Source organism: Microtus ochrogaster, linkage group LG5 (genome assembly GCF_000317375.1).
Source record: "Microtus ochrogaster isolate Prairie Vole_2 linkage group LG5, MicOch1.0, whole genome shotgun sequence".
In the NCBI taxonomy this organism is placed as follows: Eukaryota; Metazoa; Chordata; class Mammalia; order Rodentia; family Cricetidae; genus Microtus; species Microtus ochrogaster.
This window is the reverse complement of record NC_022031.1, coordinates 54,252,119-54,268,554: the sequence shown is the minus strand read 5'-3', so window position 1 is coordinate 54,268,554 and position 16,436 is coordinate 54,252,119. Positions and strand designations below refer to the sequence as shown.

At 39.2% G+C, this 16,436-nt stretch overlaps 1 protein-coding gene across 3 annotated transcripts in view; it reads left to right on the top strand.

Annotated features, from left to right (window-relative positions):
* The window catches only part of Atp6v1h (ATPase H+ transporting V1 subunit H), a 61,768-nt gene extending 45,618 nt beyond the window's left edge, over positions 1 to 16,150 (top strand). For all 3 annotated transcript variants that reach the window (XM_005362247.3, XM_005362248.3, XM_013351916.2), the window contains one exon: positions 15,806 to 16,150. In XM_005362247.3, coding sequence (XP_005362304.1) covers positions 15,806 to 15,866 — 61 coding nt within the window. In that variant the 3' untranslated portion in view covers positions 15,867 to 16,150. The remainder of the gene's footprint in view (positions 1 to 15,805) is intronic.
* The last annotated feature ends 286 nt before the right edge of the window (positions 16,151 to 16,436 follow it).

The window sequence follows — 16,436 nt, the reverse complement described above, 5'->3', positions numbered from 1 at the left end:
TAGACCAGGCTGGCCTCGAACTCACAGAGATCCGCCTGCCTCTGCCTCCCGAGTGCTGGGATTAAAGGCGTGCGCCACCAACGCCCGGCTTAGGCTCTGGTGTTTTACATATGTTTATTAATGGCATATTGTGAAGTTCTCTGGAAATTTGTTTCCATTTACACCAAGTAAAAAATTTGCTTCTGTAATAAATTAAAATTTTTAAAGTATCATTTCAAACGTGCTTTTAAAGTGTAAATTAGATATTTATAAAATCATGGCATAGAACAGCCATGAATCTTGATTTAGAGTCCATTTTAAAAAGTTAAATATTTTAAGTTTCTTATTAATGTAGTTTCAGATTTGATTGTATATAACATGGAATACAGAATTAAGCATCATGTGAAAAACTCAATTTTTTTTTTAATGTTTTGATTGCTTTTGAAATGACCTCTTTGAAAGTCTTAGAAAAGTTAATTTTCTCCCTTCCATTTGGCATCTCTGTGGGATGGAATGATGTATTACAAGATACCCAAGTGTACATGGGGAGTAGGGAGGAAAATGCCCTTGGCTAAGGGAAGAAGATACACATGGGAGCCCCTCAGCACCAGGAGGTTTGGTGTAGGCGGTCCTTTCCTGACACCAGCCCCTCAGAACCTCCTCCACAGTCACATTCTTGATGCACACTTGGTTTTTGTCAGTAGTGGTGAGTCTCATAGATTGGAAAAATAGGTAAAGAATGAACATTGATTCTAGAGAACGTTAGTATGTACTGTTGTTCATACTTCCAGTTTAACATCATAAAATGTCATCATTTTTCTCCTACAGAACGATTTTAAATGTAATCCTCTAATTCAGAAGCAACAGTGTGTGCATATGGACAGCTCAGGACTTCAGAAAAGAAACACTGAATTTTGTAGGTAGAGGATCTCCTGTAGAATTTTGTTTGTATTTCTAGATTATCTTCTAGCATTTTCTTAAGCAGAATAAATTCTGAGTGTTTCCCTCTGTAGATCTCTTATATATATTTATGAAAATTAATACAGCAAAATTTCCAAGCCAAGTGCTTTGTTCTCCTATGGTTATGTTGGCCTAGCATATTTTAGTTATTATGTGAGTGGATAGTCATAAAGATGATGGTTAAAATGTATATGAACTGAAAGGGGAAAAGCCCTTGGATGTATAAACATTAATAATCACATTGCCAAAGGATTCCATAGCATATTTTTAGAAATAAATTTTTATTCTTTGACAATTTGATATATGTATATAATATATTTTAATCCTATTCATTTTTGCATTCTCCCTTCTTACCTCCTTCCCACTTCTGGAAACTTCTTTTTTCCAACACATCCATATGGCTTACTGAAACACTTATATTTTGGAATTAATTTAAAAACTATGGCCTCAGCCGGGCAGTAATGATACTTGCCTTTAATCCCAGCACTTGTGAGGCAGAGGCAGGCGAATCTCTGAGTTCGAGGCCAGCCTGGTCTACAAGGGCTACTTCCTGGACAGGCTCCAAAACTACAGAGACTCCCTGTCTTGAAAAACCAAAAAATAAAAAATAAAAATAAAACAAAACAAAAACAAACAAACAAAAAACCCTATTATGGTCTCTTTTGGGGTCCCTAGAATTTTTTATGTGATCTTTATGAGATTTTCAGTGGTGGAACCTTTGAAATGTCTTGAGTATCATGTATTTTGTGGTTTTAAAAATGCATAACTAGCCGGGCAGTGGCAGTACAGACCTTTACTCCCAGCACTCAGGAGGCAGAGGCAGGTGGATCTCTGTGAGTTCAAGGCTAGCCTGGTCTACAAGAGTTAGTTCCAGGACAGGCTCCAAAGCTACAGAGAAACCTGATCTTGAAAAACAAAAAACAAAATAAACAAAATGCATGCCTATATTTAAAGTAAATAAACCATTAGAGAGGTGGTTTAATTGGTAGTGCTTGTCACATATACATAAGGACCTAAGTTTATAATTAAACACAAATTTGAATATGCATTTTACTTTATTGGTCCTTGCAACTAAGGAATGTAAGGTCTGGCTCATGTTTTGATTAAGATCAACTTCTTAGTAGATTTTGGATCTGTGTTTGGAAGAAGCAGTAAAATTTAGACAAAAGAAAAGGCTCGTCTAGTATGAAGACGGAGAGAGAAACAACTTGTTTTGCTTTTCAGTGCTGTTTGTTCCTTTATGGGTATAGTAGTATATCTGTGTGACCACTTGGCATAGTTCATTCATGAATGTTGTATGTGTATATGCATGCAATGTCCAGTTGAAGAATATGCTAAAATTAGCTAAATAGCAAGCCTACATTTAGAATTGTTTTCTTATTATATGTCACACAGATATTATTACATCTTGAGGGGTTAAAAGATAACATAAAACAACAGAATTTTTCTTGCAACCATTTAAAATCTGGGTTGGCCAAAATATAGATACAAATGAGCCATCATAAGGAAGGTACTTTTTGTTGTAAATATTTAATGTAATTTTTTAAAAATTTATATTTTAAAGAAATTATGCAGTGATATAGTATCTGTTTTAGTATCTAAAAATTTCCACATTTACTTATTTGAAATAGTTTAATATTTGCCCTTAATATTTGAAAAGACCAATTTAGTAAAATGATGCAAGTGTTATCATGAGGGTCAGAGATTTTCATGAAAGAAGATCCAGCTTACCCAGATTGTACAGGCTATCCCAGAGCTTGGGATGTGGTCAGGAGCAGAGCACTTGTGGAGCATAAGCGGAGTCCTGGGTTCCATACTTGGGCAGGAATGATAGCTGCCGGCATTTCCTGCTTGGGCCATTGGAAATCCCATGTATCTTACTCACTTTCTGTATAGGCGTAAACAAAGAGAAGACACATGTCAGAAATGCCAGCCCTCCCTTTGCTAAATATCCTGTAAATGTCCTATGGAACAACATTTTAGTGTTTAGTTTTCTTACCATTCTATCCATTTGTATTCTGTTTTCCTTTCTCAGTTAAAGAACTGAGGGAGAATTTACTTTGACCTCTGATTGGTTCTTTATTTTAGATATGGGCAGAGATGTTTGTTAGGTGATGCAGCAGATGCAGAGAAATATGCAGTAGAACATGAAAGGCACACAAGGCAGTGCCATGATGCTGTGACAGATGTCCAGGTATCATAACAGCATTAGAATCAAGCTGAAGGAGGCAGTGCTTGGGTCAAGTCCTGTGGGTTAGGGCATGAATGGGAGGGGTGAGGCAGAGCATAAGTAAACTGTCAGGCGGAGGCCCCCTCTGAGTCTGTGGTACGTAAGTCACAGGAGTATCACCACAGCAAAACTCAGAGAGTGGGAGCAGCTGACTCCCAACTAAGGGCCACATATGACATCAGAAAGATTAAATGTAATCTCAGTCATCTGAATGTCACTGTATTTTTAAAAAGTGAGAGATTTCCCTTTTCCATGTGATGAGCTTGGGGTGTCAGATCTTGAGCTCCTGCAGTTGGTTCAGTGAGCTCTTGGAAGACCCAGGGTTGGTCCTGCGGCATGCCTGCTCTCAGCAGTATGGGGAGCTCCATGCTCTTAATTACAATGGCAAGGAAAGTATAACGGAGGAAAGCTTCTTAACTGGAAATAATTTCAGTGGGAATAATCCTTTCTTCTGGAGCCCCCAGCTGTAGCTATTTGAATATATTTGTGTCCTTTTTCTTCCAGAAGCATTTGAGAGTAGCACACCTCAAATGTGATCACACCTCAGGATGATCTGCCAGCCCCAAACACTTAAGGTTGGAATACTCAGTCTCTTTCATGCTGTGACGTGGTGATGTAACATGTAGATTACATTAAAATTTCCTGGTCTGCTATGTGCTGGAAAGTATTTTTTTTTATGTAGTCCAGAATCATACATTGCATTTTGTTGGCATGTTTTTTACTTGGTTTCCTTTGTTCTTTTTTCCTTGTGTTTTAAGACAGATTCTTATGTATTCCAGGCTGGCCTTGAGCTTATTATATAGCAAGGATGGCTTTGAACTCCTGATCCTCCTGTCTCCAACAGCAGATGTTGGGATTACCGGTGTGCACCTTTAGCCTAAATCATAGAGCCCTGGGCATTGAAACCAGGACTTCGTGTGTGCCACCTAAACTGTTCTCATAGCCTAAAGTCTTAGGTGTGCTCTACATCGAAGCAAGACTAGAGAGCAGCCGCTGTGTTGAAGGCTCCCAATGTGAATTCTTTGATGTTTCCTCTACTAGAGTCTGGTTATGACATTTGACATGAACCCCATTGGAGGGGTTTGCAGGGAGAAGTCCTGCCTCACTTTGCCTGCTTGCTGGAGATGTTTACTTTAGTCACGTGCTGATGGTGGTACCTGTTAGATTTGTCCCCTTGCAATGAGGAAGTGACCTCTTAGAAGCTGCTTTAAGATTGACAGCAATAGGTTCTTGCTCATTTATTTTGGCATACATTGATTTTTTTTTTACCTGAGGGAATTTTTTCTTTAAAGGTTGGAAATACACATTGGGATTTTAGCTTTTATTAATCTTTTGAGTCAGCAGTTTGTATTCAGTATACAGGAAACTGAATTCTAGCAGAGACTGATGGCTCAGTAAGAATCTTGTCTGGGCAGGCAGCAGGAATGGCTAGGCAGTTGACATTCATAGCCAGGAGAATTTTATCTTACTTCCCTTTCTACTGCTTAGTAAATGGAGTATCCATGGTAGAAGGAAGGGGGGAATAAAAATAAGGAAATTTTTTTTCATTTCCCATACTTATATTGAGAAAAATGTCGCTTAATATCCTCTTCCTATCATAGTTATGATTTCTCTGAAAATTCTGTTGATCTTTACAGGATGATCATGTGTTAGGCATTATAAAGACATTAGAAAAGTTTTCTTTATTAACCTTTTCAACAGAAATTAGAGATTATTTTCCCATGAGAATACAGTTTAATGAAAGCAAACTGTAAGATATTTAGATTACTGTGTCCTTTTTTGTGTGTTCTCTTCATTGGAGTGAATGGCTTAGTTTTAGTTTGGCTTGATAGTTTTGAAGTCGAAATCCAGTGCTTTAGGTATCTAGGCGAGTGCTCTGTCATTCAGCTCTACCCACACACAGGTCTTTGCTTTCTTTAATTTTTAGACACAAAGAAACAATAAATTGTTTAGAAAGGTTCGTGTTCATGACCAATAGTAATGTTAGGAAAGCATTTAGCAAGATAGCTTAAATGTAACAATAAAGGTATCAGGTAACTTATAGAATCTCTTAGGTGTTAGGTGAAGTCATTGCACTCAATTGGGTACCAGAAAGCTGGCTGGAAGCAAAACAACTTCCTCTTCCTCTTCCCTCTGGGCCTTTAGCTCTTCCCTTCTGTAGATGCAGACTGGCATTTCTACTGCAGACCTACTTAGTTCTTCAGGGCAGCAAGCTAACAGGCCCTAGTCAGAGTCTTCATTATTTTCTAGCTCAGCTGTCCACATTGAGTTGGCTCCATTTGCACGTGCCTCTCAAAATTCCTGGAGAAGTGCCTTTGCTTCCAGCCCGGGCTGGTCATTGGTCAGTGTCAGAGGGAAGCTATATCCTGGCTCCTTCAGCTGTGGGACAGATAAGACACACGCTCTTGAGACTTCCCAGGCAGCCTTCCTGAGCCTTGGAGATGTTTGTTGCAAATTCTAGTCTTCTGTTGTTTCTTCTTGTCTGTGAGTAATAAACCTGCTTCACGTAGTTCTGGAAACGTGCAAGTTCCCATTACCCTCCGCTAAGTTGGTGCCTGGTGCTCAGTGGACTGGTCATAACTTGCTGCTTCTGTTTCCTGAAACATCCATGTGCCTCTCTTCTTGTAATCATGTTAAAGACACAAACTATAAACTTAAATTGTCTGTGTCTGCTGTGTGTGGGGAGAGGTTTGAAGAAGGCACGTCCTCTGTCCAAAAGGTTTTCAGCCCCTACTCTCAGAGTTCTAATTGTTCACAATGAAAGTAGAACCATAACTACTACCAAATTGTGAATTGTTAATGGTACATCGAACACTTGTTATGTCAGCTTACTTCCATAGATCACAGCTTCTTAAACTGCCCACTGATGACACTGTTTTGCTCAAGCAACTTATGAAGTAGTTTTACAATCAAATACTTACTGATAATAAACTATAAAGAAATTTATTTTAAAACAATTCTTTGGTGTTGGTGGAGACTGCTTATACATTTCCCAGCTTCCCAGACTTGAAATAACCACACAGAAACTGCAATACTGTTTGGCTAATAGCCTAAGTGTATTTCTGGCTAACTCCTATCTCTTAAATTAACCTATGTGCATTATTTTATATTTTACCACGAGGCTCGTGGTTTACCAGCAAGGTTCTGGTTGTCTGTCTCTCGTGGTAGCTACTGGGCGTCTCACTGACTCTGCCTACCTTCTCCTCTATCTGCTTAGAATTCCCTCCTTGCCCTGCTCTGCACTGCAATAGGCCCAAAGCAGCTTCTTTATTAACCAATGGTTTTCACAGCATACAGAGGGGAATCCCATATCACTTTGGTATGCATACAATCTTACCATTTGTTAAGATGAAGCATTTACATACTGAGGGGATGGAGATGCTTTTAAATTTTTACATAAAAAGGATTAAATCCTGGCTGAATATTTGGTACTGTGGGACATGGATATTGTTCAACATTTTTTATAATTGATGAGTATTTTGATTTTATAAGCATCAATGCTGAGATCACCACAATTCATAAATATATATACAAAATGGCAGAGGAATAATGTTTAGGATGATTTCAGGAACTGTTGGAAATTCTGTTTTAATTATAAGCCACAATTCATTTTAATTATTATTTACTTGAGTGTGAAACTCAAGTCAGCAACCCAAATAGCAGCTCCAGCTTTCCTGACTTTGGAGACATGATGGCCTGGTTCTTTTGTATCAAGCCTTGCTCTAGATCAGGGCTTCATAAACACTTCTGTTTATTAGTGTCTTTTCCCCTAGAGTATATTCAAAGATTCACTAATTTGATAATTGCATATTGAGGAATGATGATAAGAGAATAGTAAAAGCCTTTTTGCTCCATAATTAAGCTGTTATATTTCTATAAGAACAGAACACTTTCTGTGCACAGTGAAACCCCACAGTTCAGAATGTACAGCCGTCTGAAATTTGAGCTGCGGCGTTCCTTGTTTTCATTGGTGACAGCCTGATGCAGTGCAGTGTGATGCTCTGTATGCAGACTAGGCTGCAGGAAAGTGCCTGTTGCAGCACTGCCAGAAACACTGGCACATCATGCCTTTGATTTTGATTTCTGATATTTGGGCATTCAGAATCCTCTTACTGTTACCAAATTTTTCATGACCTCCACATTGCATAACATGACCTCTACCCACCTTCTGCAATATGACCCTATTCACAGTTTAAGACACTGTATTTTCTAGACTGTTGCTACACATTTCTGCCCAGAGAGGCCTTAGAGACTTGGGGGAGAATTGGCAGGCATACAAATTATACTGCAGTGTTAGGGGATAAAACAGCACTGCACTTTACAGGACAAAATTCCTGAGGAGGTGTGTCTATGCAAAATCTTAAGCATCAGCTATCATATGAAGAGTGGAGAAACCACAAGGAATGGCTGCTTGATCTAGGTCTGCATGCTTTCCTGCCTTCTTGTAGCTCATGGTCCGTATTTGGTGCAGTGTAGATATAAGAGGAGCAGAGCATGAAGAAATGAAGTTGTAGTCCTGTCATGAAGGGAAATTAAAGAAGGAACTCAGGGCAGGAAATGAAGCAGAGCTATGGAGGAACACTACTTGCTCTCTCTGTATGGTGTGCTTAACCTTACATAATCCGGGACCTTCTGCCTGTGGACGCACCACCCACAGTGAGCTGGGCCCCATACACCAGTCATTAGTCAAGAAAATGTCCTATGGGTTTCCCTATGGACCAAAATGAAAGAGGCATTTTTGCAATTAAGGTTCCTTTCTCTATATCCCATATCTTGGAATTGACAGTTCATCTTAACAATTGACCACTTATTAACTCAACACACTAACACATCGCTATTCAACTTAAACCTTTCCTTTCTTGTTTATCCACAAGAGTACATTTCAGCATTAACATCACAATACAAAACATAAATAACTCTAAAAGTCTTCTAAAACGTTGCAACACTTAAAATTTGGTCTTCTTAAAATATCCAAAGTTTCTTAACTGGGTGCCTGTAAAATTAGGAATAGTTACATACTTTCTTACTCCAATTAGGAAGAACCAGGATATAGTCACATGACTGAAATCAAGTCCAAAAGTGTAAAAACTCAGTGTCAGACTCTGGACTCACAGTCTACTTGGTTGACAAAGGACGTGAGCAGCTGCTGCTCTCTGGCTCTGCCATACAAAGCACACATAGTGTATCTGATAGGCTCAGGCCAGCTCCACTCCACGGTGTTGGTATCTCCAAAGTCCTGGGGTCTTCATTGCAACTGGGCTGCACTTTAGCCAGTAGTCTCTTCCTGGACTCTCTGCCATATGGTACCAAGCCTCATCCTCTCTCCATGACCTCTTTAGTTCTCAGCTTCTCCTTCAATGGAGTCTGCACCTTCATAATGACCTGTCCTGGCTTTCTCATAGTGTCAGAGCTTCAGCTGCTCTCCAAGACCCCTTCAGGCCTTTGAAACCAGTCCCACCTGGGAGACTTACACAGCCAAGTTTGGCTAATACAAAGTGTTGGCCCCTTCTCAATCAAAGTTTCTGTGTGTCGACCATGGGGAAACACTTCTCAGAAGATTTTTGCCTCATAGGTGCTGGTAGTTTCTTCTCCTTTTCCCCCCCCCCCCCCTTTATTTTTACAGAGTCTCTCTGTGTAACTGGTTCTAGACTAGGCTGGCCTTGAACTCACAGAGATCCGCCTGCCTTTGCCTCCCAAGTGCTGGGATTAAAGGCAAGTGACACCACTGCCTGGTGCTGGCCTCTTAATTACAGCTGATCTTTAGCTCTAGTTCACCATATTGTTTGTCCCAGCAAAACAAGTTTATTGGTTGTGGTCTCCTGTTAATCTCAGGGAAATCTTCAGCTCCAGCCGACCAAAATCACAGGTTCTTCTTATTCCAAACTATTGAACAGCCCCACGACTCTCAAACTTCACATCCTAGGCTTCCATCATCTTTACTGCGCTCAGCGTTACATCCCAAGTTCCCACAACAGCCCATTGAGCTCTGATCACTCAGTGCCTGGCTCAGAGTTTTAGTGTCCTCCCACAGCCCTCCCCCAAACAACACGGTCAGGTCTGTCACAATGGTACCCCACTCCGATACCAGTTTCTGTTTTAGTTAGGTTTTTTATTGTTGTGGTAAAACAACATGACTCAAAGCAACTTTGGGAGGAAAGGGTTTATTTTATAACTCTCAGGTCATTCATACGGAGAAGTCAGGGCAGGAATCTTAAGGCAGGTACTAAACCAGAGGCCATGGGAGAGTGCTGCTTAGTGACTTACTCTCTGTGACTTGCTGCTTTCTTCCACAGTTCAGGACCTGCCTAGGGGAGGCGCCACCACAGTGGACTGGGTCCTCCCATATCAGTCCGTTAATAAGAAAATTCCCCTACCAGCTTGTGTATAGTCAGTCTGATGGAGGCACTGTCTCAATTGAGGTTCCTCTTCCCAGATAAATCTAGCTTGTGCCAAGTTGTCAAACCCACTAGGACAGTATTACATTGGAAGAGTGGTAGACTCTAAAGAGAAGTGACAGGAAATTTGGAGAAAAGCCATTAATGTGATATTAGGGAAGCAAAAGAAAAGTCTATTTGAAGAAGTACTTTTAAGTGTGCAGTATTAAAACAAAGCTGAGGAGACATGGAAGTGGGGCGGGGGTCTTAGGAATGTACACAGGCCATGGAAGCATGAGTGCTGCTGGTGACTTAGTTCAGGGTCGTTGGTAATCATGATTGCAGTGTGTTGGGGTTAGTGTCAAATTCAGGAAAGTCATGGTGGGATCTCTTTGTAAGAGCTAAATGGAGGTAGGGGTGGGAGGGCTCTTCTGGTAGATAGTGGACACTTGTGTTATCTTCTGACTTAAGATAGAAGTTTAAGTGTTGGGGTTGGGAGGGCTCTTCTGGTCCATACTTGACACTTGTGTTATTGTTTCTCTTAAGATTGAAGTTTAAGTGCTGCAGAAGTGATTTTAGAATGAGAGAAATGGATGAGTTCAAGGGTAGGTAATTCATAGAAGAAAGTCTAGGTGGGATTCTTAGATAGGATGGGCAACCTAAGAGATAGGAGATTCTCTACCAGTAAATGAGCAGTTTCTTTCCCAGTAATTGCAACATATGAAACATCTGCTGTCCGCAGTAAGTTTTAGAAAATACATATGCATTAGAAGGTATTCGTAAATTGGGTATGGTTAGATGGACTGTTCAATTCACGCTGAATATCGTTTTCTTCATAACTGAACATTGTAACTTTCTGTGTTCAAACTTGCAATTTGGGGATTGGCAATAATGGGTAGTAAGCCACAGTTCTTTATGGATACACAGAGCATTCCCCAGTCCTTGTCACTGTGAGGATGGAGTGGCAGTCCTATTCCAGGCATTGGAAGGGCAAGACATACCTGCCTGGGACATCCTTTATCCTCACACTTCCTTCTCACAATCACCGACAGGAAGCCTGGGCATAAGGACAGTTGGACAGTTACCTGCATCCTCTGACTTATGTGTGGTAGGTTTGAACCTAGGTCTGTGCGCCCCAAATTTGGATGTGCTGACACTTCTTTAGTAGGGCATTCCTGGAATAGCATGTGAATGGTTGCTTGTATTCACCCTAGCCCGAGTTTTCCCCATGAGGTGCTTTATGTGCAGGAGGTGTGGCTGTGGAGCTGGCCTTTTTTACGTCTCTCACGTTGTCATCACCTGTGACTGCTTACCTCCTGAATCTCCGTTCCCTTGTTCAAAAAAATTTTTTAAATTTTTTGCTTTTTAAAAAATTTCTGTTGCATCTACTATGACTGCATTTTCTGAGTGATTTTTGTCATCCTCTTTATTATTATTGTGTTGTTATTTTGTCCCCTCCCTCTATTTGTTCTTCCCATGCCCTGGCATTTGTGCAGAAGGTTGGCTGTGTGCAGGTCTTGCTCAGTAATCAGAGCTGCTTTCTCAAGTCTGGGAACTAATGGGTGAGCCCCAGTGGGTTGATTGCCTGGCCTTCTCTTCCTTGTGCCTCCTTTTAATCACTGCCTGCTGCACCTGGCTCTTTGTTGATGGAAAGAGATGCCTTTCCATCCCCATTTCCTGGAATGACTTTAGCTTTACGGTAATAATTCCGTCACCTTCAAAATGGAAAGTAACTTAGTCTTTTCTGATAAACAAATGACTTTTTGGGAAATCTGAACTCTGTAGGACTCCCTTCTGCTAAGTACTTTCCCAGATCTTTTTAGAAGTAAAGCAGGATATGAATTGCGAGTACATTAATCAGGTAAAATAGCTGTTAGCCTAGTCCTCAAACTTTGAAGATTAAATTAATGATGTTTATTTTGGGGCATCTTGGCTTTTCAAACATCAGAGTGATTTCTGGCTCATTAACTCACTTTATTATGTCACTTAACTATAGAGTCATAAAAACTAATTATACAGCTTTATTTAACATAGGTAAAGTATCTTTTCAAAATACCAAACCTATCTTAGCACTCCATTCCATAAAATCATACAAATAGTGAATTTTATGTAAATTAATTTATTTGCAGCCCTAGGAATGGATTTTCAAGCCTCCAGCATGCCAGGCGAGCACCTGGTAACTCAACCTCATCATCAGTCCTATAAGGAGTGATTTTAACTTTTAATTCTTCCAAGTACCTGAAATTATTTGCATTATTTATTGTAATGCATTTTAAAGAAACATCTTTTTGTCACTGACAGTATCTTTGAGGTAGATACTCAAAGGTAGATACTCGTACAGTTTGCCCCGCATCCAGAAGTGATTTGCTGATGGTAGAATATTTTACTTGTTTGTGACTCTGGTTCATTGATAATACAATAAGGTCGAAAAACAACAACTTTTTCCTGGATTATTTTAACCAACAGTGAAACCAAGTTTGAATTCTGTGGTTCCTTCCCTGTGTCTTGTATGTTTGTAGTCTGTTGTCTGTGTCTGATCTGTCTGTCCCTGCACCTGTGAGTAGTGCTTATGTCTGATGTATGAATTTGTACCTGATTCTGATGTGTGTATGTGTGTGTGTGTCTGAAATTTGTTATGCCTGTCCCTAACAAAGGGCTTTTGAACATCACAAAAACAAATAAAACAAAACAAAAAAGCACTATGGGAAAGGGATGAGAGATTCTTTACAGAAATTTAATCAAGAGTTTTACCAGGGAAGAAGTTATTTGACTGTCCCACCTGACCCAGAATACAATTTAAAAGTGTAAATAGGTGTTGTCAACATATATCCACATGTTGCTTCCAGCGTTTTTGCGATACTTCACCTTATACCATGCTCTGTTGATATCCATGGAAGGCCTGCCCCATTCTGAACAGAAAAAGAGGTTGAGTGGATTGGGGGGACAGGTGGGAGGTGAAGGAAGGAAATATGAGGGAGGGAAACTGCAGTCAGGATGTAAAATAAGTTAAATATATAAAAAAATATAGGCCTGTCTACTCACAGAGCACTGTGGTTCAGTGTTGTAACATAATATTAAGAAAATAAATATTAAACATTTCAAATCAAAATTCACTGCTTTTTTTTTCCCTTCACCAAACCACTTATTTATGTATTTCTTTATTCATCTGTCTGTCTGTCTGTCTGTCTGTCTGTCTGTCTGTCTATCTACTTAGGGATTGGGTCTTACTCTTTAGCTTGGTCTGTCCTGGAATTCATTATCTAATATAGACCACTGTATGACCTTAAATTCCTAGCCTGCTCATACTGCAGGCTCCTTAATGTTGGGATCATAGGCTCAATTGCCAGTTCTCTGCAGAGCCATTTGCTCATATGTTATGCTTTTATAAATTTTAAATATTCTGTTTGAAACCTAAACTTTATATAACTATATTACATTCCAATTAGGAGTCTTTATTATATATAACTATAAAATCATAATTTATTTTAACCCTTTTGACCGTTTTCTGGGGAACACAAGATTTTTTTCATATTACTATGAGTGAATGTTATTTTGGTAGTCTGACCTGGCAGATCCCTGCTTACCAGTGTGGGTAAAAATTAGAATAATCACTGATATTTACCAGGAGAGACTGAAGTCTAATCTGTTGCATGGTAAAGTGGATGTCCAAGTGAAGATTCAGATTTTAACTATCCGAAAAACATCAGAAATCTCTTACTGTCTGTCTGGATTTGTGTGCTTGCAGGCAGACTGTTAGCTCAGTCTATTTTATTCCCAGGCTTACTGACATATATACACTTTCCAGTGTGTATCTAACATAAATACTTACAGTATAGTTCAGAGAAGATATTAAATGATAGGCTCGGTGATGCTGTGAATACCATTGGTTAATGAAGTTATTAACCAATAATAGGCCTGTGAATAGGGTAGAGCAGAGCTGGGGGCGAGGGAAGTAAGCTGAATGCTGGGAGAAAAGAGGGAAATCAGGAGAAGCCATGGAGCAGCTGCAACCAGAGACAGATACACTGAAACCTTGCCTGTAGGCCATGAGCCTTTTAGTAAAATATAAATAATGGAGATGGGTTGATTCTAGCTGTAAGAGTTAGCTAGCAATACGCTTAAGTAATTGTCCAAGCAGTTATTTAATTAATACCGTTTCTGTGGTTATTTCTGGAGTCTGGGCAGCTGGAAAACGAACAAGCGGCCTCCTTACAATAGCTCAGCTGTTGATATAGTAGACACCCTGAAGAACCTTTATTTATTTATTATTTCTTACTTACTTATTTTGAGGCAGGGTCTTGCTATAGCCTTTGTGGCCTTGAATTGACTATGTAGGTGAAGCTATCCTCATATAAATTTGCCTGCCTTCTGCCATCTGAATGCTGAGACCAACATGTGCACAACCATACCTGGCCTAAGAACTGTAACTTAAGCAAGTTGGATCCTAACATCTTTTTCACACTCCTTCTTACACAAAAATGTGTGGGACTGGGCAGCCCTGAATTAGAAGTACTCAGGGGTCCAGTATTCTGTCTCTAGTTAGGTTTGGAGAGGGAAGCTTGGTTGTGCATCCTGTGGTGGACAAGGAAACATGCACCTGCTTTGAGGAGAGCAGAGGGTGTATGAGTGTGTGTGTGTGTGTGTGTGTGTGCGCATGTGTATGCACACGCGTTTGCTCCTATCCACGGAGCCATTTTTCAGCGCTATTTGTACTCTTTTTAGAACTTTATGATGATAGATAGTACTAATTTCATAGAATGAGCTCAGTAGTATTCTTTTCTCTTCCTGCTTTGTGGGTGTTGCTGTTAGATCTTTCTTAGCTGTTTAGATACAGCGAGTCTATCTAGTCCTGTACTTTTAATTACTGCTTCAGAATCATTTCTCATTGTGGATCTATGTTGTTTTTATCTTTTTAAGTTTAGTATGTCATATGTGTCTAGGCTTTATACATTTCTTCTGTATATTCCATTCCATTGTGTTATTTTATTTTTCTTTGTATCTTTAAAGTTCTCCCTAATACTTCTTTCCACCTCATTGAAATCTGTAGTAATGTCCTCCTTTATCTCTAATTTCATTTAACTTGCATTTTCTCTTTCCTTTGTTCATTTTGGCCAGGGATTTGTTAATCTTGTTTTTTTTTCCCTCTCCAAAGAACCACCTCTTTGATCTGTATATTATTCTTTTCTCCATTTTATTAATTCCTGCCCCGATCTTTATTAGTTCTTCCTGTGTACTACTTTTAGGTTTTGGTTTTTGTTTTTCTAGGTGTGGCATTAGATTATTTATTTACGGACTTTCTGAGTTTGTAGTATAGATTGTATAGCTGTTAATTCTCCTCTTAGAACTGCCTTAGTTATATTTTAAGGGTTAATTTTATTTCTGAATGACCTGCCATCTTTGTATCTATGGGCTACATAAATGTGTTAAGGTCATATTTGTATTGGATTATGATAAAGTCACCATATTTAGTTTATTACTTTAAACATAATTTTTTTTCTTTTTTTCTTTTCCTGGTGTAAACATTTTGAAATTCTGTCTCTTGGCTTTTGAGGCGCACAATTTTGTCTGTTAGGATTTCTAGCGACTATAGTTGGTATAATTAGGCTCATTTCAGAATTGCTGACTTTTTAGTTTCTGACTTAACTTTTAAGGAATTCTGCTAATCCTTTAATCTTTGAAGTTAGAGCTGACAAAAAGAAGTGATTGAGTGGCCAATTGATGCGGTAGGAGGTGGGAAGGGTGTCTCTGACACAGACCCTGGGCTCCCTTGCTGGGCCATGAGCCTTACATAGTGTCTGCCTTAGTCCTCGCAGAACTACGTGCCCTCTGGTCTCACAGTAATTGTGGTAGCGGGAAATCGAGTGCAAACCCATCTCCTGATTCCAAACTCAAGCTGTTGTTTTTTTTGATGTTGTTGTTTGTTTGTTTGTTTTTTAAATAAAAATTTAGGGATCATTTAAAATAGTTTATTTTCCTTGTTAGTTGATTATTAAAAAAAAGTTGGGCAGTTTGTGTGTGTGTGTATGTGTGTGGGGGAAATAAAGAACAGACTCACACTCTGACTCATTGGTTTCTATGTGATGTGTGATTTTATGCAAAAGATACATATTGCAGGTATATGTAGAATTTCTTTCTCACATATAACCTAAAAATGACTTACGTAGCTCAAGCTGGTTTTGAACTCACAATCTTTTTGCCTCAGCCTACTGATTCTCTGTATTGAAGTCCTAATTTCTCATACTACCATGTTCTTGTTTTCTAGGGAATATCTTGGCAAACAACTCCAGTCGGAGCAGCCTCAGACTGCTGCTGCCCGGAGCTGAGCTGACCTCTTAAACTTTTCTGCACCTCTGATGGACCACTGGAGTGAGAACCTCAGTCCTTAGGTTCAAAAATGAATAGTTTTTAACTTAATGGTGATTTCTTTTTTGTTGTAATGCTTTTCCCAGGGGTAATTCCTGGGGGAATAAAGGTGTTTGCTTGTTAAGTTGTATAAAAGTAGATGCTGTCTATTTCTAGGGAAATATTACTGTTACTTACATTGCTTATAATTTCTGTATTTATTGTTCTATGGAAATAAATATAATTAAAGCATTCTCACTCCAAACATGTTCTTTTGTTTTAATTATTCCTTATATGGACTTTGAATAAAAGTCTTATTACACTATTTCAAATCAAAATTGGGAAAATTATTTCCAAGTAATAATGGAAGTAAATGTTTTAAAATGATCACTGACCTCTCTTTTGTTGGAATAGGGCTGCTAGTTAGTTCCCGGCCGCTTAGCCCTGAAATAATCACACAGAAACTATATTATTTAAAACACTGCTTGACCCATTAGCTCTAGCTTCTTATTGGCTAACTCTTACATCTTAATTTAACCCATCTCCATTAA